Source organism: Plecotus auritus (genome assembly GCF_963455305.1).
Source record: "Plecotus auritus genome assembly, chromosome: 9".
Taxonomy (NCBI): domain Eukaryota; kingdom Metazoa; phylum Chordata; class Mammalia; order Chiroptera; family Vespertilionidae; genus Plecotus; species Plecotus auritus.
In genome coordinates this window covers 109,156,639-109,180,508 of record NC_137783.1, presented here as the reverse complement: position 1 = coordinate 109,180,508, position 23,870 = coordinate 109,156,639, and the positions used below count along the sequence as shown (strand labels likewise).

At 55.4% G+C, this 23,870-nt stretch overlaps 1 protein-coding gene across 3 annotated transcripts in view; it reads right to left on the bottom strand.

Annotated features, from left to right (window-relative positions):
- GDPD5 (glycerophosphodiester phosphodiesterase domain containing 5) overlaps positions 1-23,870 on the bottom strand; it is a 95,430-nt gene that overhangs the window by 13,402 nt on the left and 58,158 nt on the right. For all 3 annotated transcript variants that reach the window (XM_080642743.1, XM_080642741.1, XM_080642742.1), the window contains exons 4-9: positions 12,993-13,096; positions 9,737-9,830; positions 9,050-9,109; positions 2,169-2,267; positions 1,799-1,892; positions 1,295-1,440 (exon numbers count right to left, since the gene is read on the bottom strand). In XM_080642743.1, the coding sequence (XP_080498869.1) occupies positions 1,295-1,440; positions 1,799-1,892; positions 2,169-2,267; positions 9,050-9,109; positions 9,737-9,830; positions 12,993-13,096 (597 nt within the window). The remainder of the gene's footprint in view (positions 1-1,294; positions 1,441-1,798; positions 1,893-2,168; positions 2,268-9,049; positions 9,110-9,736; positions 9,831-12,992; positions 13,097-23,870) is intronic.

Sequence of the window (23,870 nt, the reverse complement as noted above, 5' to 3'; positions counted from 1 at the left end):
TGGACACAGCCAGTGGGTGGTGAAGGCCTGGCCTGGGGCAGGGGTGGGGGGTGGGCTGGATTGGGTCGATAGGGGAAAGAAGGGGACATATGTAATATTTTCAACAATAAAGATTTTAAAAGATTAAAAATAAATAAAAATTACAGCAGAAAAAAGAAAAGTAGGGAAAGATGAAACAAAAATGACAAAGCAGGGATGGATGTTGAAGGTGGTACTGGATTCATTACTCTATTTATTCTCCATTATATTACTCTTTCCATGTCTGTGATTGATTGAAAAATTTCTACTGAAATAATAATCCAGGCTGGGCCACCTTGCTCCTTCCCCGGCCCCTCCCCTCCCTCAGCACCCCGCTGCCTGGGAAGGCTGTGCGTCTCTCTCTCACCAGACAGGGCATGAGGCTCCGAGGGGACAGGTGACCCTTGACACACACAGGCAGCACATGGCAAAACCGGACCCCAAAACCGGACCCCAAAACCAGATCCCTCCGACTCCAAAGCCATGTCCTTTCCAGCTCGTTGCTTCCAGGAGGTACTGTGACCAGAGCGGGGTTCGGTGGAAGGGCCCCTGGGCCCAGTTCAGGGCACGTGGGCTCCCCTGAAATTCAACACCATGGAACTCCCCGTCACTGTGACAACCAAGAGAAAGCTCGCACAAGTCCCACTGAGGGTGGGAGGGGTACTGCCTCTGTAGAGAACCCAGTTCAAGGTGAGGAAACCCTGGCCCAGACAAGGGGGAGGGTTGCCCAAGATAACGGGGTCTCCCAGGCTCACAGCTGGGCGCCTCACGCGTGCTGTCTCCTGCTCACTGGCCTCGGCCTCGGCTCTCTCAGAGTCTCAGGGCGCAAGATGTGGAAACTGGCACAGAGAAGATGGAGTCAGTGGGGCTCCCAGAGCCGCCAAGAGTGGAGGAAGCCGGCTCTGGAGGATGCCCCCTCGAGGGGAGGCCCCTGCGGGGTCACAGGGCATCGGCAGAGGGGCTGTCGCTGCCTTTGACTGGAGCAGTCTTCCCTTTAGCATGGGCTCTGGGCTGCGCCCGCCTCTCCTGCCCCACGGCCTGGTCACAGCCTGCAGGCAGCCTTGCTCCCACCCCACCCACCAGCTCTCCAGCCTTTCATGAACCCTTCCCACACGTCCCTCCAAAGGCTAAAGATGGTTGTATTTCATCCCATGTATCATGTTCATTTCCCTGCAAGTCCCTCCCTACGAGGAGATAGGTCTTTGCTCATCTCCCCTAGAATGGTAGCTCTGCTCCCCACCCGCTCCCATCTGCCAGGGCCTTCAGGGGCACTCACCATGGGGACCCCACGGTGGCCAATGAGGGCGGGCTTGGGGCCCAGGTCCTTTTTCTCCATGATGCAGGGAGAGGAGATGGTGAGCGGGGCCAGGTAGAGGGCGAACACCACGGCAGAGAAGGTGCAGAGGATGGCCATCTGGGAGGCTGGGACACAGGCGAGAGCACCGCCCGGTGAGCGCTCTGCTCCCATCAGGCCCGGCCATGAGCCCTGGGCAGGTTGTGGGGGACCCCTCTCCCCTTCAGTGTCAGGACACACATGCTCTGAAGAGACCCTGCCCTAAGGGCAGCCCCCATCATGACCAGAGAGAGGTGACCCTGGCCTCTGGCCCACACGCAGACACAGACACAGACTCAGACGAGGAAGCGGGCACCGCTGACTGAAGCTGCAGCCCCCATGGAACCCATGGCCCCACAGAGAGCAAGGCCCCTCCCCCTCCCAGGGCACCCAGGGCACATCCAGGGGAGGGCGGGCTGAGGGCAGGTCCTGCCCAGTCGTACTTACAGGACCGCTCTGCCCGGGCGAACTGTCCTGCCACGATCCAGGAGAGCGCAGTGATGGCGGCCAGGGCCCCCATGTGCAGGAACGGAGCTGTGCCCTGTATGCGGGGGCAAGAGGCACCGCTGAGTCCCAGCTCCGCCAGACCCTCTGGTCACCAACACCCTGATGGCCCATCCCTATCCACGGGGCAGGGCACTCCCGGAGACACTGGGCGTCAGGGACCCTGGGCTGTCACCCTCCCTCCTCTGACCTGCTGTGACCTGGACCCCTCCTCCCCGCCCAGGGTCTTGGTCTGAGGAAATAATGTGATAAAGAGACAGATGCTGCCTTCTTTTGAGTGTTTGAGGGAAGCCCCACCCCCAACCTCACTCACCTGCAGGGAGATGAGCAGCACCTCCCACTCGTCTTCCCACAGCTGGGCCATGGCCGACATGGCCACCACCGTGGACACCAGGATGACCATCAGCCCCATCTGGAAGGGGAAGAGCAGGTGTGGCTGGACAGGCCAAGGGCCTCCAGTGTGTCTGAGAGGGAGAGCAGAGGGAGAGGCAGGGACCGAGGGGAAGAGAGGAGAGCACAGGAGAGGCAGACAAAACAGGGAAGGGGGAGCAGGAGAGAGACGGCACAGGCTGAAAGAAGCTGACACAGCGAGACAGAGAGGACAGGGAGAGGGATGACAGCGAGAGACAGAGATGACAGTGAGAGACAGAGAATAGCAAGAGACAGAGATGACAGCAGGACACAGGAATGACAGCAAGAGACAGAGAGGACAGTGAGAGACAGGGATGATAGGGAGAGACAGGGATGACAGGGAGAGACAGAGAGGACAGCAAGAGACAGGGATGACAGGGAGAGACAGGGATGACAGGGAGAGACAGGAAAACGAGAGACAGGGATGACGGAGAGACAGGGATGACAGGGAGAGACAGGGATGACAGTGAGAGACAGGGATGACAGGGAGAGACAGAGAGGACAGCGAGAGACAGGGATGACAGGGAGAGACAGGGATGACAGGGAGAGACAGAGAGGACAGGGAGAGACAGAGAGGACAGCGAGAGACAGAATAGCAAGAGACAGAGATGACAGCAGGACACAGGGATGACAGCGAGAGACAGAGAGGACAGTGAGAGTGATTACAGGGGGAGACAGGGATGACAGGGAGAGACAGGGATGACAGGGAGAGACAGAGGCAGGAGGAGGACACAGACCCAGGGAAGAAGAGCCACGGACCAAGAGAAACAGAGGGGGATGGAGAGGTGGGAGGGAGCTGAAGCAAGGTGGAGGTGAAGCCCAGGCTCAGCCCTATGGAGGGTGTGAGGAGGGAAGACACCCAGCAAACAGGGGTCCGGGCTCTCCTGCGCCCAGCAGGGCCCATCCGGGCTTCCCCCAGCCCTGCCAGCAACCTTTGGAGTGAAGGGTGAGTTGCCTGGACCACAGGGGCAGGAGGCTGTGGAGCCAGGTCCCTGTGGGAGCTGATGCCCAGGCCAGCCGTGTCCCCTGCCAGCCAGGCCCACAGGCCCTTCAGGCTCAGCAAGCAGAGGTGAGGGAGGGTGCAGCCCCACCGCCCAGCCCCAGCCCGCGGCAGAGGCCTGCTCCCAGCCCCAGCCTCCGAGGCCTCAGCCTCCAAGGTGTCACCGGGACTGCCTCCCAGCCGCTCCTGGAGAAGCAAGCCCAGTTGTGATGGGAGACTAGAGGGGACCTTCACAGGACAGAGGTCTCTTGGGGACAGAGGGGATCTGGACCATCTCATACACGTCAGATGCTCCCCCAAACTAAGTGAAGTCTGGTGTCTGTCTACTCTCCAGAGACACCCCCCCACACACCTCTTGAGCCCTGGCACTCACCCTGCACAACTCCCTGCACACCAGGCAGGCCGGGCAGTGCCCAGGTGACCCTTCTACCCCACAGCCCTACCCCGCTCTCTCTCAGGGGCCGGGCAGCCAGGCCCCCACACCCTGCACCCACTGTGCTCAGGCCTGAGGCAGGTGTCCTCTCTGCCAGCCAGCGGCCCTCCCCCTCTCTCTTCCTGCAGGGCCTGTCTCAGCCCCTCCCAGCAGTGCTCTGACCACGCTCCAGCCGGAACAAGCTCTGGATGGGTTTCTAGATGGTGAGGGCAGAGCGGGCAGCTCCATCTCATTCCTGCCTGGGGTGAAGTGTTCCTTTGCGGTTTGTCATGCCAGCCCATCAGGCGGGAAACAAGTGTTCCAATAAGAAGCAGTAATAAGGCTGAGCTGGGGCGGGACCTTTGGCGACTGGCCTGCCTGCCTGGGAGCATGGGAAGGGGAAGCAGGCCCGCGGAGGCTGCGTGTGCTGGGTCTGTGGGGGAGGCACTTCCTGTTGTCCTTGTGTTTATTCTCCTAACGTCCCAGGGGAGGCACCATCTTCATTTTATACACAGAGAAACTGGGCTCAGAGACCATAGGGTTTGCTTGGCCATGTAGCGTTGAGGGGGTGGATCTGGACCCAAACCCCATTCTGCCTGGGTCAGAGGTCATGCTGCAGTGCGGGAGGCCCAGTCCTAACCACCCCTGAGAGTGCCCCTCAACGCCCAGGCGCCTGCCCCCTGCTGCCCCGCCAGGCAGGCGCTGGCACGGCAAGCGTCTCTGAAGGGTCGTTTCTGAGAGCATCTATGGCAGTATTTAATTGCTAGTGGAAATTAAACAAATTCCCCATAACCCTCATGCAATTAAAACTTTGATGATGAGTTTTGCAGTTGCTGTGGTGGCACCATTATGCTCAGCAGCGTGGCTGCAATGTTCACTGTCTGAGGGATTCCCCCGCACATGTCCTTAAGCCATAAGAACAGCACCGAATCCTGGCAGTTCCACCTGACAGGGAAGGAGAAGCCCCACCCAGAAGCCCGGAGGCAGCCGCTGTCCCCTGAGAGCCGCCCTTTGGTTTCCGTGCTGGTGAGACTGTGGTTTGTGAGGACAGTGGGAAAGATAGGGACACGGGAGCTGCATCCATTTGTTCAGGAGCGTTGCTGGGTGCTGGCACCCAAGAGGAGTGGGAGCCCCGCCTCGCAAAGGTGCCACAGGTTGGCCTCCTGGGTGCGGGTGGGGGGCGGGGGCGCGGCTGGAATCTGGGTTCGGTAGCAGCTGGTTGGCCGGGGCTCAGGGACACACTTGATACATCCACCAGCACATCCCAGCTCTGCTGCCTAACCGGGGAGGTGGGCCTCTCGGAGCATGGCTCCTGGGTTGTGAAATGGGGGGAGTGAGTGCCGACCCCACGGGTCCTGGGGAAGATAAACGAGAAAGTACAAGGGATGTGCTTAGCACAGTGGTTGGCACTAAGTTAGTAAATGCTAGTGGTGTAATTTTTAAAAGTGGGCCGAACATCAGACGAACAGGATTATTACGAGGAGTAAATGGAATACTGTGTGGCAAGTGCCCGACACACAGAGTGAGTGCCCAATCAGTGATGGTCGTGGCTGTTACAATGAGCACAGTGCCTGGCACATCCCGGCACCTGCCCCCCAACCCTCCCCTGCTCAGGACTCGGGGAACCAGGGACTCTCAAAATAAAGATCTCGATTAAACACAGTATAAAGCTGTAGTATTTACGTAAAGCAGTTGGATGCTGATATTAAGAGCAGAGAGATAAACGGAAGTAAATAAAAAGCTCAAAAACAGATCTAAATAGATTTTAAAAATCAGCATATGCCCTAGCTGGTTTGGCTCAGTGGATAGAGCGTCAGCCTGCAGACTGAAGGGTCCTGGGTTCAATTCTGGTCAAGGGCACATACTTCAGTTGCAGGCTCTATCCCCAGCCCTGGGGCTGCGTGCGGGAGGCAACCAGTCGATGTGTCTCTCTCACATCCATGCTCCTCTCTCTCTGTCTCTCCCCCTCCCTTCTACTCTCTCTAAAAATCAATGGAACAATATCCTCAGGTGAGGATTTAAAAAGAAATCAGCATATGATAAAAGTGGCATCTCCAATTAGAAGGGAAAGGGTAGATTTCTCAATAGATAGTCAGGAACAGTGGGAAACCATCTAAGAAGAACAAAGTAAGACCATACTATACCTGAAAGTAACTTCCAAAATGTTAAAATTTTAAATGTTATAAAAAATAGAAACATGTAATTATCAAATAATGCCATAGAGAACATTTTTATAATCTTGGAGTGGGAAAGACTCTAACACAAAAGCCAGTTGCCATAAAAAGAGAGGACAGATTCACATCCTTAAGGACAAAAAAATTCCCATGGCAAAACCAGAATAAGCAAGGTCAAAGGCGGAGTGACACACTCGGAAGAGTTATTTGCAGTTCATCAGCCAAAGGGCCGATTTTCGGAATCTATAAAGCACTCCTGCAAATTAATAAGCAAAAAGCAAATCCTGTAGCAAAAAGGCAAAAGATATGAAGAGACAGTTTATGGAAAAGAAAATGCAAATGACTCAAGCACATGAAAGATGCTGAATCTAACGCATCAGCTGGGAAATGCAAATCAAAATGACACAGAGGGGCTAGGTTCACCCATTAATGGGCTCAAGTCGAGACATCTTCAAACACTTCAGGGGCAAGGGTGATTTGATAAGCATAACCATAGCTTGCCGAGGGAGCATGGACTGGTGGCACTTTGCAAGGAGGCGATTTGACAAGAACTATCACAATTACAAAAGCATACTCTAGAATTCCCCACCCAGATCACACGGTCCCAACAATGAATTAAAAGCAACTGGGGCCCGGCCAGTGTGGTTCAGTGGTTGAGCATTGACCTATGAACCAGGAGGTCACGGTTCCATTCTAGGTCAGGGCACATGCCCTGGTTGTGGGCTCAAGCCCCAGTAGGGGGCATGCAGGAGGCAGCCAATCGATGGTTCTCTCTCATTATTGATGTTTCTATATCTCTCTCCCTTTCCCTTTCTCTCTGAAATAATATAGATAGATAGATAGATAGATATAGATATAGATATAAAGTATCCTATCTAAGAAAGACAGAATATGCAAATTGACTGTAACTTCACGACAAAGGTGGTGGTGCCCACAGCCAATAAGGAGGGAATATGCAAATTAATGCCACAAGCAAGAGGCGGAAGGCGGCTCTGGGCCAGAGCAAAGGTGGTGCTGGCAGCCAGGGGAAGGAAGACCTATTCTTGCACGAATCTTCGTGCATCGGGCCTCTAGTATATTTAAAAAGCAACTGGGATGTCATCAGGCCTATCAACAGGGGATACCTGGGAACCCAGGGTTAGACGCGGGGACAGGAGCAGGGGCTGGATAACAATGGGAGCTCTCAATGCCCTGTGGGGAAGGAGCTCCGAGAGTTTTGTTAACATGTGAAATGGAGGTATAGTAGGCTTGTGTGTAAAGAAAAGGAAAAAGGAAGGGTATACGAATATGTGTATATGCTTAAAATACTTTGGAGAGATAGTAGGGAGACTTACATTGTGTACTTTTTTGTACCTTTCTAATTTTGAACCATGTCAATGTATCAGATGGTCAAAAACTGGTTAAAACAAAAAAAGGACAAGGATTCCTTAGAATCTTCTACTCAAATGATAGAATATTGGAAACAGAACAGGAGAGTGTCCAGCCCCTACTTGAAAACTCTGAGCCCCAGGGAGCTGCCTCCCTCCTGGTGCAACAGGTCCAGGCATGCATCAGCTCTGGCTGGACCTTCCTCATGCTGAGATCTCATGGGAGGGGGCAGAGGGGACAGGAAGTCAGGGCTGGCACCGGAGCTGGCACTGTGCAGATGAAGGGATCTGATCCCCCTCCCAGGAGAAGAATCCGTGCAGTGACCTGCACCCCTGCCAGCTCAGCGCCTCCGGAGGCCTCTCCACCAGGATCAAGCGGGTGTGACCTGCTGAGAACCAGGCGTGACCTAGAGGAGGTGACCACGGTGTGAGCCAGCCCCACCCAGGTGCCATCTGGTGCGGTTCTTTCAAGTGTCAGCTTTGCAGCCGGGAGATAAAAGTGCCTCACAGAGGGGACTTCACAAGCCCAGAGGAGGCCTCCGGATAGAGTGACAAGCAGTGGAGGTGGGACGCCAGGGCACCCCTTCAAGACTCCAGTCACCCAGTCTGATCTCCAGGCCCCCCTGGATGCCCTTGGGCATCTCCCACTACACAGCCCAATTCGAACTCACTATGTCTTTCTTCCAGTTCCTGCTCCATGTCCCTCTTCTAGCTGGAAGTAAGCCCTTCCCCTCAGAGTCACCCTGGACCCATCTCATGGGCTTATGGTAATTTCTAGACTTGTCTGCCCCTTCCAAAACGGCATGGCCACTCTGAGCCAGGCTCTGGGAATAAAGAGATGGCCGAGCCCTCCCTCCAAGGCCCAGGTGCTCCTGCGAGGAAAGGGCTCTCTCTTGGTCAGTTTTGTGCCACCCCTGCGACCCCTGGGGCCTCAAGAAGAGCAGGCGTCATGCAGATCCACTCAGCACCGTGCAGGCGACGAGCAGCAAGAGGGCTGAGGCTCTGATTCTCGGAAGCCTCCCTGTGTTGGGCCCAGCACCCAGTGAGGCACTAGGGCCAGAGATGGACAAAGCCAGTCCTGGTCTGCAAGAAGCTCCCAGAATGGGGAGGGCCGGGGTCAGGGAGCCAGAGGGAACCGGACAACACGGATGCTCAGGCTGTGGTGGTGGGCCCTGCAGGGGCTGGGGAGTCCAAGCATCCTGGGCAGGTGGTGGAGAACCAAGGAAGGGCCGGAGGGAGACAGAGGGGGGCGAGAGCGAGGAGGCAAAGAAGAGAAGAGGCAGCCGTTCTGGCAGGGCCTGAGACGTCTCATCCAAAGCTGGGGGTGACTGACCCATGACAGCAGGGCCAAGTCATGCGGGGCTGTCATGCTGGGCGGGGGCGTGGGGGGTCCTCCTGGGAGCAATGGGAGTGGTGGAAAGGACTCTAATGGGGAATAACACGACTGGGTCGGTTTCAGAATGAGCTCATTGCGGAATGAAGAGAAGGTGGGACCCGAGGCGGAGCCCAGCCAGTGTGTCCCGTGCTGGCTTCCTGCGCAGCTACGGGGTTAGGACCCTGGATCCTCCACTGACGAAGTGGGAGAGCTTGGGCAAATTACTTAACCTCTTTGTACTTCAGTTTTTCCAGCTGCAAAATAGGATAACAGCACCTGCAACATAGGGCTACTGTGAGAGTTAAATGAGTTAATACAGGCCAGGCCGGGAGAACAGTGCTGGGCACAGAGTGAGTACCGAGGGTGAGCTACTAGAACGATTGAAACCGTGACCCAGAGGAGGGGCGATGCGCCCGGCCTCCTCTCCCCTCTGACCTCACGGAGGTAGCCCTTACCTTGTGCAGCCAGTGCAGGTTCATCTGCTGCCCCACGGCGATGTGACAGAGCGCCAGGACCTGAGGAGGGGCCACAGGGCGACAGTCAGGCTCCACGTGTGACTCAAAGGCTTCCGCCAATTCCCCAGACACCCTTCTCCCCACTCAGCTCTGGGTCTGGCTCAGAAAAGTCAACAAACCCTCCCCGTAGGTGTAGGCGATGGGAATGCCCAGCCCGGCCCACGCCTGGCCTCCTCCCAAATTCTCCCAGGCCTCCCGCTCCTCCTCCTCTAGGATTTCTCCCTCGGCCCTGCTGCCCTGGGACTGCTCAATTCATGTTGTAGGAGTTCCAGGACCATGGAGGCGGAGGTACCTTTGAACCTTGTTCCCAAGGAGCCCCCCATCCAACAAAGGGATTGACCGGAGTCTGAGGGAATAGAGGTCTGGGCGCAGGAAACAAAGCAGAAGTTCCTGGAAGAAGAAGTCTGCAGCGGCTCCTAGGAGCGGACACCTCCCCCCAGGTCGGGGGAAACACTGCAGGATGGGATAGAAGCAAGCGACCTCCCACCTTGAAGGAACCAAGCTCCTGAGGTGTAGCAGCCCAAGAGAAGGGGAAAGCCAGCTCCTCTCATCAGCCCGGGGCAGGCCCCTCCATCAGCCCTGCACAGGCCGTGCCTCCCTTCCCGGGAGCAGGGCCAGCCCGCGTACCAGGAGGCCCGCGATGTAGGTGAAGGCGGTGGCTGCGGTCATGAGGATGGGCACGGACCAGTCACTCCAGTAGCCCATGCGGTTGTAGAGGTACCTGCAGGAGGAGAGGGGGTCGGGGTCAGACCTTCCCCAGGAGCCAGGGCCCTGCCTCGGGCTGGCCAGGCTCAGGGGCCAGGCCCTGCCCACTCTGTTATGATGCTATTGTTTCTCCATCATCAGCCAGGCCTGTGGAGGGCTCGTGGTGGACACTGGGCATGCCAAGAGCATAAAGGAGAGAACAACAATCTCCATAGTTCTACAGCCCAGAAATAAACATTTCCCAAACTGGGCTGACTTTTCTTCCAGCGGGTTCCTCGCCTATGCTTATAGATCTGTATCAACAACAAAGCTGGGACCCGCTGGAATAGCATAGTGGTCAGAGTTTGGCTTTGGAGGGAAGTACACTCGGATTCAAATGCCCACTCTGCCTCTTACTGGCTTGTGGGTCCCTGAGGAGGTGACAGGCTTCACTGATCCTAAAATGCCATCAATTGTGACACTCATTTCTATTTCAAAGCTAGAATGTGAAAACAAGGGGTCTTAGAATTGATCAAATGCCCTTCAAAGGATTTCCTGAGGATGAATTTGGGGGTTAGGGGGACATGTGATAAGTAATCAATTCTCTTCTAATTAAAGGCATTTATTGAGGTCAGTACAAACCCGAAAAAATGTGATTTTCAACAGCCACGTAGTCTTCTGTTGAATTAGTGCACCATATGTAGCCAACCTCCCACTAATGGCAATTAATCATTTCCAATTATTCGCTATTATAAACGAATACAAAAAGGAAAACTGTGCACGTATCTTTGTGTTCCAGTGATGATTTACTTAGGGTAGACTCCTGCACAGAGAGTCACAGGCTAAAGGGAATAAGCGTTTTAAGGCACATGTTTCCTGCTCTTCCCTGGCCCTCGCCCTCTGATTCCACAGGAAATCTGCCACCTGGGAGATCACGGAGTACACTTTCCTACCATATAGATGGGGAACCCGAGGCCCTGAGAGGGGTGGGACCCGCTCCTGTTAACAACTTCTGCCAAATGCCCTGGTTCCACGTGTCTCTCACTCGCTAGGGAGCCCTCCTGAGCAGCAACAGCCCCGAAGCCCCTCCCTGGCTCTTGTCATCCAGCCCTGACCACCTGGATCTCACTCACATCCTCCCCAGAGACCACAAGGCCCGGGCCAGGCTTGCCCGAATCCCAGCCCCGACTTTAAGAAACTGAGGTGACAGGCAGGTGTTCAGGCTACCCCTAAGTCCCAGGCAGGGCCCGATGGGCAGTCACCCATCCTCTGCTTGAGCCACCCAGTGACAGGGAGCTCACTCTCTGGGAAGAGGGCATGGCTCTATAGACAGCATGTGACAGTCAGCCAGGCTCGAGTTGCTGTCCTAGAGCTGTCTGCATTTCACTGTTGACTTCGGGAAGGCTACTTAACCTCTCTGAGCCTCAGTCTCCTCAGACTGAGTGACATTTTGGATTTCCTGAGGATGAATTTGGGGGTTGTGTGGCCACGGTGAGTCCTTAGGTTCTCCATCTGAACATGATGGGGATGGACCCGATGACTTTCCAGGTAGCCAATCTCCAGTTCAGCAGAACTGTCCAAGGTCTGCAGCGAGGGCCAGCGGGGAATGTTCCTGCATGCCCAGCACAGTGCCTGTGTTGTGATGCCTACAAGGATGAGTTGCTGATTTTGGCATTTAATAAAGGCCAGAGGCCACCTTGGGGACTCAGCGGGGGCTGAGGCTCATCTTGCCAGGCTGGGGGGCGGGGGAGGGGACAGCAGCACACCCTTTATTGTGCTCGTTAATAATGGAGGCGCAACCTAGGGCCACGCAGAGGGGAGGGGATGCCCAACTCCATGAACAGAATCTTAGGATCATCATGGAATCCCAGAACCATGGCCCATCAGAAGTCCGCAGCCCTAGAAGTCCCCAATTCTGACATCATGGCCCCTTCCAGCCAGAGAATGGGCCTCCCAGGAAACGACCCTCAGGGTGAGGTAGAGCGTTGAACCCTCTCAAGTCCATCATCTCATTTCACCCTCAGAAAGACCTGATGAGGTCAGTTACCCCATTTTACTGAAGAGGACACTGAGGCTCAGAGTGGATCAGAGACTTGCTCACAGTTGCACTGAGCTGAGCTTCTGACTAAATGGAAGAGACAGCACTTAATGGGGGTGGGGTGTGTGTGTCTGGCTTTCCAGCCTCAACTCTGCCCCCAACTGATTGTGTGAATTTGGGCCTGAAGGAGTTCCCACTAGAACTCAGGGTCCCTCCCCTCCTCCCTTCACTATTTGACAAAGACAGGCAATGGAGGCAGGAATGGGGAAGAAGCAGGTGCCTGAGCTGAGCTGTCCCAGAACCACAGCATCTGCCAGCCCTGCCCAAGGCCCTAATCAAGGAGTTAAGCCGGGGTGGGGGGGGGGGGGGGGAGAGGTGGTGTCAGGGCCACGTCCTCTGCTGAGGCCATTGTATCTCTGGCCTTGGAGTCCTCATCTACAAAGGGGCCAGAGGCCCCAGCTCCCTGCTGAGCCTGCCTGAGGCCATTCTTATTTCCCAAAATAGCACCAGGAAGGAGTTCTCCGTCCTTCCCCCGCCCCCCCCCCCTCCCCGCTCCCTGCAAGCTGGTCTCAGTTCCCCTGGGCTTTGTCTTTCCAGAGGCCCCTGCCCCAAAGCCACACAGAGTTGGTGGCAGAGCTCTGAGGGCCAGCGAGAGAGAGGCTCAAACTCCACCACCACCACCACCACCACCATCACCACCATCACCACCACCACCACCATCACCACCACCACCATCACCATCACCATCACCACCACCACCACCACCACCACCACCATCACCATCACCACCATCACCATCACCACCACCACCACCACCACCACCATCACCACCATCATCACCACCACCACCACCACCACCACCACCACCACCATCACCACCACCACCACCACCACCATCACCACCATCACCACCACCACCACCACCACCACCACCATCACCACCACCACCACCACCACCACCACCACCATCACCACCACCACCATCACCACCACCACCACCACCACCACCATCACCACCATCACCACCACCACCACCACCACCATCACCACCACCACCACCACCACCACCACCACCACCACCATCACCATCACCACCACCCCACAGTCTCGCCACTGGATGCCCGGGACCCAGGCCTCGTCCCACCCCCTGTCCCCACTCACCAGTTGAATTCATTGTAGTCATTGTGGACTTCCCACCAGAAGTAGAGCCAGGTGAGTGTGAGGCCGAAGGTGACGGTGAGGAGCAGGAACCAGAGGCGTTCCCACTGGAGGAGCAGGGCAGGAAAGGGGTCAAGTGGGGTCACGGGTTGGCCCAGCAGGCCACCTGCCTAAATGTGCCCTCCTTCTCCCCCTCTGCAGCCAAACTTGCCAAGCAGGGATTGGTGCCCTCTTCACAGTGGTAGGGACCTGAGGCTCAGAGCGGGGAAGTTTCCCGTGCACAAACTGGTGGGGAGCTGGGAGCAGGGTCGGGCTCCACCCCCAAGCTGGGCCCTATGGCCGCAGCCTGAGGCCTTGCCAGCGTGCACCAGTCTCTGGGTTCTGGCAGTGGCCCCAGGAGCAAAGGCCACATCTGCCCGAAGCCCTCCCACTGGCATGGTGACCTGCAGTCTGTGAATAGGTCACAGTCTTCATCTCCTTCCCTCCTCACACAGGCCTACAAAGCAGGTATTATTCTTCCCACCTCCGCCCTGAACTACTGATTAAACGCTGAAGCCCAGAGAGGCAAAGCGATTGCCTAAGTCACACAGCCAGTTATCAGAGGATAAAAGCCCCCCGTTCCCCCCACCCCCCCGCCTCTGGACTTGAGGAAATGCAGGGTTCTGCGGCCCCCCACCAGGCACTGGCCCCTCAAGGCTGGGCCAGGCCACCCCTCTGTCTCCGGGAGGAGTGGGGATGGGGAGGGTGGGGGCTGCCGACCCATCACGGCTGCTTCCCGAAGGGCCGCTCAGTCTGCGGCCGCTTCCGCTGGGCCCGGGTTTAATCCTTGCTTTCATCCGTCCCCTTATCTCAGAAGCACAGCAAGCTTGGACATCCTGCTGTCTGGGAAACTGCTGAGGTCATCAGAACAAACCAGCGGCCCTTGAGGGAAGTCAGTGCAGGAGAGAACCAAGACCACCCCCCTTGATGGGCTGGAGGGTTTGCAGCAGCTGGGCAATCTCTCGAGCGGGCACTGTCAGGAGGCCCTTTGCCAGGCTCCTTGGAGCTCACCTCACCTCAGCCATCCATGACCTACAGTTCTAATCCCAATTTACTTTCTTAATGGCTCCTTACTGCTCTGCCAAGCAGGGGTTCCCTCTGGGGGCGCTCCCCACCCTCACCTCTCCTGCTTCATATCCCCTACCAGTTCCCTCACTCTGGCTGTGGCCACCTAACATTCCCATTTACCTTTCAAGTCAGCTCAAATGTCACCTCCTCTGGGAAGCCTGCCTGGCCTTTGCCCCGCCAGCATGCTCCCTCCTCGGGGCTCCCACAGCATCAGGGAACCTCTTTAAACTCGCCTTCTGTACACTGTGATCTGTCCATGTGACTGTGTATCCCCGATGACAACTCTGTGTCACCTTGGGTTCTGCGGGGACAGGGCCTGAGCCTGCCTCCACTCTCAGTATTTGTGACTGGGAGAAGAAGAAGGAGAGTTCACTCGCTGCCCCGGATACCGCCATCCTGCACTGTCAAGACACAGCACAGTGGAGCCAGATTCCCTGTCCCCCACTTACTAGCTGTATAACCTGCGCATTGCAAGCCGATGCAACCCGTGCCTCAGTCCCGCCCCCTCCCGCCGTGACATGAGGATAATAGTACTTATCCATGGGTTGATGTGAGAATTAATGAGATAATACAAGTCAGGTGCTCGGCGCTGGCAAGCCGTCAGTGTCTCTGACGCATCTGTAAGGATGTTGTGCCTCTCCCCAGCATGCGGGGAAGGCCTGCAAACCCGGGCGAGTCGTGACTATGAACACTTCCTGGGCAGGAGGGTCCAGCTTGGGTGACAAAGCAGCCTCCTCCACTTGGAACATAAATGGAGACGTGATGATGACAACACGCTGAAGGAGGTGGAGGCGGGTGGCTTCTCAGAGAGTAGGCCACTGGTGTCTGCCCCACCCAGACAAGAATGGCATGAGCCCCAGTTCCAGGCCCAGCGAGGCCCAGCCCTGTCCAGGAAGGGAGAAACCCTGGCAGGGACCGGCAAGCCATGTGCCTTTCTGGAGCAATGGAACCCTGGCAGCCACTGGCCAGAGACTGGCTGGGACTGTCTAGGGGAGCAGAAAAGATGCGCAGGGCACCCGGAGGCAGTCCCCACAGGCTCCCCGGGTCTCCACGCATCTCTCCCCAAAACCATCCTCTGGGACCCGCATGGCCACCCCAGGCCCAGCTCAGCTCACTAGCTCACTGGGATTCCTCTCTCCCCTCTCTCTGCCCTGTCCCCCGCCCCCAACCTCTTTCTCCTAGGGGAGGCCCTCCCATTCCCCACACCGATTTCGATTTCGGTTCTGCTTTCTGCGTCTGGGCCCTGGCTCCAGACGGGCTGGCCCACACTGGCACAACTGAGCCAGCACCCCCAGCTGGTGGGTCCAGCATCCTCCCCCTCCAAGTCCTTCTAAGAATCCCTCTTGCTACCTCCATTTCTTATTTGCTCACAAATAAAAATTCGTTTGCACCCATTTCCTGCAGAGTGCAGTGGTAGGTCCCAGGCCAACTTAAACAGCTGGCAGGCAGGGGTCTCACACACTAAGGGTCCCTGTCCTCACATGGCTGGATCCTGAGAGTGGGGCAGGGAGGACAGGGCAGGAATGAGGGGCTGCCCTGCCCTGCCCCTGGGAACCAGCCAGAGTGGCAAGATGAGAGCTGGCAGATGTGTGAGGCACCCAGGGCATGACAGAGATGGAAGCAGGGCCCAAGCAATGAGGATCTAGGAACCCCATGATCAGGCATGAGCTAGGGTGGGGGCACCTACGTAAACCGGTCCTAGGAACTGGAAGCCAGAGGCCCCATGGCCACAGGGAGCCTGTAGATGGGGATAAAGAGGCACCAACACAGGGGGTGGGTGGGGGAGGGGGCACAGACAGGGTCATTCTAAGAACAATCAGAGGAAAAAACTGAATGGCAGGGGCTGGAAGAAGGGGGAGGGGAAGGCAGGGAACTGGTAGGAGGAAGTGGGGTGTGGGGAGCAGCTCCACTGACAACGAGGCTCCAAATGGCACTAAAGGTCCTTGTCAGGGCGGCAGGGAGGCCAGGGATGCTGCTCACATTAACCAACCAGGCTGGCCCTGCTCCGGGCTGAGCTGCCAGAGGGGCGACAGCGGCTCCACTGCCTCCGTCACCTCTCACAGTCCGGACGATGCGATGCCAGGGGTGTTTATTTATGGGCGTTTATCCAGCGGAGAGCAAATGCAGACACTGAACCTCAGAGAAGGGCCACCATGTATGGCTGAGCAAGCTGTGGACCCCAACACTGAAAAGGGCCCCTGACATCGTGGTTCCCAGCGATGGTCACATTTGTCATGACAATGTCCCAGCGGCTGCCGGTCAGGAGTCCTGGGGAAGGGGCGCCTTTTGCTAATTTGCATCAATATGGATGAGTGGTGGTGACTCAGAGGTGGAGCGATGTACCCAGTGGGGGAGGAGGGGACGTGGGACTGAACCCAGGTGTCCTGACCGGAGGCAGTACCCACAGGCTCCCCGGGATTCCCGCACATCTCTCTCCAAAACCACCCTCTGAGACCCGCATGGCCACCCCAGGCCCAGCTCAGCTCACTAGCTCACGGGGATTCCTCTCTCCCCTCTGTCCCCTCTCTCTGCCCTGCCCCTGCCCCAACCTCTTTCTCCTAGGGGAGGCCCTCCCATTGCCCAGCCTCTGAACACCTCCCTTCCCTGACCCCTTCTGCAGAGATTCCTGGGACCCGCCAGTGTGGCCCTCAACCACATTCTGATGCAAAGAGGCCAGGCTTGAGAGGCAGAAAGCAGACCTGGCCCTGCCACTTGGGCAACGTATTCAGCTCCTCTGAGTCTCGGTTTTCTCTCCTATAAGATGGGAGTCATAACCCCTGCCTCGGAGGGTTGGTATTAAATGAGGTGATGAACGTCAAGGGCACACGGAGCCTCATATGGATCAGTTTGCAGGGCTGTGGGCTCTTTCGGGGCAGGAGTGGTTAAGATATCTCGGTGTGCCCTGGGCCCACATCCTGTGGGACACAGGTAGTGCTTAGATTGGTATGAGGAACAGAGGATGTGTGATGGTAGCCGTCATGCAAGGAGGCTTCAGGGCGCCAGTGGACAAGACCAGACATCATCTCAGGCTGAGCCTGGCGGCCTCACACAACCAAGGGAAGGTGCTCCTGTGGCACGCCAGCCTCCTTCCTTTGCAGGACAAAGGTCAAGCAGTTCCTGCACTGACAGGTGCAGCCTGCAGGAGGAGGAGGAGGCTAAGAGCAGCCAGGGAAGGGATGGGCCCTGGCTGTGCACTGCTCACTCCCCCAGCCACGGCTATGACAGCATCCCAGAGGCCACAGGCATTCAGCCCACACCCCCAGCCTCATCTCCTCCCACTCTTGTCCCCCCGCCCCCCACACACACCCAGGAAGATGAGACCCTCCATCCTTGTCGAGCACCAATGTGCCAATTCCCCCAAACACCCTGTTCCTTCTCTTCTCGCTGCCTCATGCTGATTGTCACGTCTTCTCCTCTCCCTCTTCATCTGTCCCGCCCACCCCAGAACCTTCAGCATTCAGAGAAAAACGGTGGCAAGAGCTTATTAGCAGCCGGGGCTCACACAGTCACAGTCACGGAGCAGGGCTGGAGCCCCAAACCCCCACCCTACACAGGAAGTGCTGCTGCTGCTGCTACCTGTGCCCTGGTCCTCGACCTCAGGCCAGGATGTGCACAGACACTGCTCCCTTCCACTGCTGGGGACCCTGCGGGTTTGGAACACCTCCCCTGGGTCCCCAAATAGAACCTGGACCCTGAACTCCATGTCAGGAGCCACCTCCCTGACCTTGGCACCATCATCGACTTTGGATCCATAGTGGGCTCCTGTTCCTGGCCTGTCACCTGGGGCAGAGCAGCCTCTTAGCCTCCAGGACAGCAGCTCAGCCTGCTTCTGCTCCCGCAGCTCCGGGGATGGGCGGGCTCCCTCTGATGCTGCCTGATCGTCCTCTGGCCCGAAAGTTCTTCCTTCTAAGAGAAGCTGGATAGGGACAGGCTGCGTTTGGGGGTCCAGCAACACTGGGTTTGAATCCCAGACTGGCTACCGACTGAATGTGTGACCTTGGAGAAGACGTTTATTCATCATCTCCGAGTGCCCGGGTCCTGCTCTGTAAATGGGACAGCAGGGCTGGCAGGTAGCACAGACCAGTAGAACCTGCAAGGTGCCTGGTGACGGGAGGGCCCCCCTAGGAGTTATTTCTCTTCTCTCCATCCCTCCCTGAGACGCAGCTGAACCTGTCTCCTTGACTGCCCCCCCGTAGCTGGCTCTCTGATACCACACAGAACAAGTCCCCCAAAAGGGCAAGAAATATTGGGGTCAAATGACCAGGGGGAATATAATCAAGAGCCGGCTCTTCTTATTCACTAGCCAGGTGCCCGTGGGCCATTCAATCAGGACATCAAGCTTCCGCTTCCCCTGTCCACAGGGATGACATCACCTCTATGTCATGGGAGGGCTGCCAGCCTGAACAAGATTACAGATGTAAGCTGTAAATTGCCAAATCCAGGATCGTTCCTGTAATTATCATTTCGAGTCTGACAGCCCTTTAATTACGTGAAGACAGTGATCAAGTCTCCCCCCGCCCCCTGCACTACACCAAATTTTTCTGGCTGCTGAGGAGAGCCCACAGATGGCCCACCCCTAGCCCAGGTGGGTGCCCGGATCAGTGGACACAGAGGTCAGGTCTGGCCCTGCAGGCTGCAGCCCTAGGAGCCACAGGGATGGAGGAAGAAGACCCCGGCCCGGCAGCTGCCCCATCTTGTCTCATAGACCTACATCATTGGCTACAGAGGACAGAGCCCTGTGTGAGCTCTTCTTAGAGCTGGCGGTTGCTCGGGGGGTGGGGGGACTCCTAAGAGCTCTCTACTTGCCCCAATCTCATCTCATCCTCTCCAAGCTCTGCAAAGCAGGTGGGATAGTCTAGTTGGAGGAAACCAGGGCTCAGAGAGGGGAAGTGATTTCTCCCAAATCACAGAGGGCAAACATAATGGTGGAACCAGAATCCACACCCAGGCCTGGTTGCCCCCAGTCCCAACTGTCTCAAAGCAACCTGGAACAGGACGTGTAATTATCCTTTTCTGACTGAGGAGACAGACGCAGGAGGCAGGGCCTTGCCCCAGGCCACACAGCAGTCACAGGCAATGCCAGGGCAGGACCTCTGGAACGCCAGCGTTAGAAAGGATTTCAGAGGTCCTCTCGCCTTGTCCTCTAAAGGTCCAATTAGGAAATGGAAAATCTGAGACCCCAAAAAGGGGAAATGGCCTGGGAGCATGGACTCAGGACATGTACCGGGTAAATTGGCAGGGAAATGCTAGAGAATCCAACAGAAGGTGTTGGGACATCCGGACATCTATTTGGTAAAAAATACAACTAGACCCCTACCTCATGGCCTAAACCAAACTAAATCCCAGCATCTCCCTCCAGGTCCTCGCCACCACTCTCCTGCAGGAGTTCTACACACTGGTGCTGGCACTGGAATATAAAACAGGCCTGGACTCCACTCTGAGCAACCCACCCAGATGACTGACCGGCCGACAGGCAACTCCAGTCCTAGGAGTGAGTGGCGAATAGGGTAACATGGGCTGCTTAGGAGCACACTGCCAGGTGCGGAGGGCCTCCAAGAGGCTTCGCCTACGGCAAAGCTGGAGGAAGTGGGCTTGCTAGGAGGACAAAGCCAGGGAGCCTCGATTCAGGCAGAGGGAGGGAGTGAAGGTGCAAAGGCACAGAGCCAGGCAGGTTTTGTTTGGGGAAATGGCTTCTTTTCTTATGGGCTTATGAAAGCTTTCTCGGAGAAACCAAGATGGCGGCATAGGTAAGCACCTAAACTGCTGCCTCCCACAACAATTTCAAAACTACAACTAAAAGACAGAACGGACACCATCCAGAACCACAGGAAAACTGGCTGAGTGAAAATTCTACAACTAGAAGGAAAGAGAAAAGCTCACAGAGAATTGGAGGTACAGCAAAGGGTCTTTGTACGCACAGAGAGGAAGGGCGGCTGAGAGCCTGGCTGACTTTCTCTGGCGGAAGGGGGAAGGAAGCCCCCGACCACACTGAACCCCAGTTCTGACTGCACTGAACCCCAGTCCCTGGCGAAACCCCGTGGACCCAGGCTCATACAGGGGGAGTCTGGACTGTCAGGTGGAGAGAAAGGCACCCGGAGACTTGGAGACCCTGGGGGAGACCCGGGGGAGCCCCGGCCGGCAGGGGTCTGGAGGCGCGCGCGCCAGTGTGCACAAAGGCTGTGGAGGTTGCCACAGGCTTTCCCTAGCAGAAGGGAGTCGGAAGCTCCTGACTGCACTGAGCCCCAGTTCTGACTGCACTGAACCCCAGTTCCAGGTGAGCCCCTGGGGACCCACGCTTTTGTGGGGGGAATCTGGACACTCGGGCGGAGACTCGGGAGCTGGGGAAGGCAGAGGTCTGGAGGCGCGCATGCGCAAGGGCAAGGCTGACTGGAAGCCAAGACTGTCTGCTCCGCCCTGAGACTCCACCCCATCCAAGCTGAGCACAGAGGCTATTGCAATTTGGCAAGTCTAATCTTATAAGGCTGTCTCCAGCACCGAACTTCTCCCAGCGTAGACACAGCTGATCCTTACAGCCAACTGGCCTGGAGGTCAATTCCTCCCAGTGATACTAACAACAATCAAGACTTAACTACAACAAGGCTGTACACATAGTCCACAAAGGGGTGCACCAAGAGTGTCCACCTCAGGTTAACTGGGGAGGCCGACCCACTGGGCCATATAGGAAACCTAGCACACAAATCTACCCTACCAACTCAGGGAAGCAGTGAAAATGTGGCGTCAAAGAAACAGATCACAAATGAAAGAAATGGAGGAAAACAAACGACTGGATATAGAATTCAAAACCACGGTTATAAGGCTTTTCAAGAATATCCTAGAAAAGGCCGATAAATATAACGAGAAGATATGAAAAAGGACCAACTAGAAATTAAACATACACTGACTGAAATAAAAAATATTATACAGAGACCCAACAACAGACTAGAGGAACACAAGAATCAAGTCAAAGAATTGAAATACAAAGAAGCAAAAAACACTCAACCGAAAAAGCAAAAAGAAAAAAAATCCAAAAAGTTGAAGATAGTGTGAGAAGACTCTGGGACAATTTCAAGCGTACCAATATCAGAATTATGGGGGTGCCAGAAGAAGAGAGAGAGCAAGATACTGAAAACCTATTGGAAGAAATAATGACTGAAAACTTCCCCCACCTGGTGAAAGAAATAGACTTACAAGTCCAGGAAGTGCACAGAACCCCAAACAAAAGGAATCCAAAGAGGACCACACCAAGACACATCATAATTAAAATGCCAAGAGCAAAAGACAAAGAGAGAATCTTAAAAGCAGCAAGAGAAAAACAGTTAGTTACCTACAAGGGAGCACCCATATGATTGTCAGCTGATTTCTCAACAGAAACTATGCAGGCCAGAAGGGAGTGGCAAGAAAATTTCAAAGTGATGAATAGCAAGAACCTACAACCAAGATTACTCTACCCAGCAAAGCTATCATTCAGAATTGAAGGGCAGATAAAGAGCTTCACAGATAAGAAAAAGCTAAAGGAGTTCATCACCACCAAACCAGTATTATATGAAATGCTGAAAGGTATTCTTAAAGAAGAGGAAGAAGAAAAAAGTAAAGAGAAAAATTATGAACAACAAATACATATCTATCAACAAGTGAACCTAAAAATCAAGTGAATTAAAAACCTGAGGAACAGAATAATCTGGTGAATATAATAGAATCAGGGGCATAGAAAGGGAGTGGACTGATAATTCTCAGGGGGAAAGGGGCATGGGGGGGTTCAGGAAGAGACTGGACAAAAATCATACACCTATGGATGAGGACAGTGGGGGGAGGTAAGGGCCGAAGGTGGGGTGGGAACCGGGTGGAGGGGAGCTATGGGGGGAAAAAGGAGAAACAATTGTAATAATCTGAATAAAGATTTATTTTAAAAAAAAGCTTTCTCTGTGTAAGAGCATTAGCCTTCACATAGGGTGTATTTTTCAATTCTGTCATTTGGCTTTAATTTTGTTATCAAGTTCTTTCTGGATAAAAATTTAAGTTTTTAGGCAGTCAAATGTATCTCTTTCCTTTTATAGGTTTTGCCTTTGGTCTCATGTTAAAGGAAGGTGGCCCAAGATTATATACCTAATTCATATTTTACAGTGGTAATTTCCTGGCCTCATTGTTTACATTTAAATCTGTGTGTAACCCATCTCTCTATAGCCATCTATCTATAGCTCCATACGGATGTCTACGGGTATGGAGAGAGGTTGGAAAGCCTTATCGCTAAAGCATTAAGACTAGAATTTCTTTTACTTTACATCTTCCCAAGCTGTGTGAGTCTTCTCAACAAATGTGTGCTTCCTCAAGAGAACAAAAATACATTTTAATCCATCTGGGACTTATTTTGGTTTGAGGTAAGAGGCAGGGATCTCATTTTACTTCCACCAAACGGATGCTTCGGCTGTCCCGGTGCCATTTGTGATACGTGCAACAACTCCCACATTCAGTTAGCACAGAGGCATGTGCTTGGATGTGCGTGGTCTGTTTCTGGGTTGTCTAGTCTGTCCTGAAGCAGCCCTCACCCCATGTGCTGACCCTGCCTGGTATGGCTTCTTCCACATGGTGGGGCTCTGGCCCCTGGGCCACCCCGGTGGCCCTGGCTCTGCTTTGACGCCCCAGAGCCCAGCTATGCCCTCAGCACCACAGAGCACCACACTGGAGAGGAAGATGGAGGGGTGCCACCCATCCAGTCTGCCTGCAGGCCAGATCTTGGGCACCCAGTTCCTCCAATCACCAGCCTGTTTCACCCTCACCAACTTCCAAATGGGGGGACTGATGCACAGAAAAAGCCCAGGAAATGTCAGCTGGGAAAGGTGCGGGGAGATCCTGGAAGGGAGAGGTGGGCAGGCCCTGGCAGGATTATTCTGGCCCGGACACAGGAGATTTGGGGGAGGGATGGCCTGGGGAGATTTGAGATGTATGACAGCATGAGGGCCTCGCAGGCAAAGGGATAAGGATCCCACCCCCAGCCAGCTCCTGACAGCCTAAGAGGCTGGATTTATTTTTCTGGGCTCCAGAGAGCAGGGCAATTAGGCCTCTGTCTGCCCTTCTTCTGTTGCGGGGGTGGGGGGTGGGTGGGGGCGGGGGGAGGTCCTCAGAGCTGCTCATTAGGCAGGAGAATGGAACCAGGCCCAGCCAGAGCGCCCAGTTTCTCCCGCCCATCCTGTGGGCTGCATCCGTCCAAGAGGAGACCCGAGCAGAAAAGCTGGGAGTCTTAGGAGGGATTATCCCAGAGCCCCTTCGAGGGCCCTGCCACAGGGTGGTAGGTGGTTGCACGCCCTGCTGTTCCCCATCACCATGCTGTCCCATCCACACTCCCTAAGCAGCTACTCAAGGCTGTCAGGAGTGTTGTGAACAAGGCGTGACCACTTCCCCAGGAGCACGGCGTGGCCCTGCTCCCCTCACAACATTCAGAGAAGAGCAAAGTGGGTGTGGGGCGGGGGGGGTTCCCAAAGGCCAGAGATGACATGGCTTTATTGCAGAGATAAATCCTCAGCTCCCGGTGCTGCCACAACCCTGGGCACTCTCAGCCCCTCCCCTCTCTCACAATGCAAGGATACCATCTCTCCTTTTCTTATCCTCCCAGCAGCCCTGTAGGGTTCAGCAGGGGTGGGGAACCTTTTCTCTGCCAAGGGCCATGTGGATATGTATAGCGTCATTCACAGGCCGTACAAAATTATCAACTCAAAAATCAGCCTTCTGTGTTTGGTCCAACATTTCATTAACTCACCCCTAACGCCTTGGCAGGGCCAG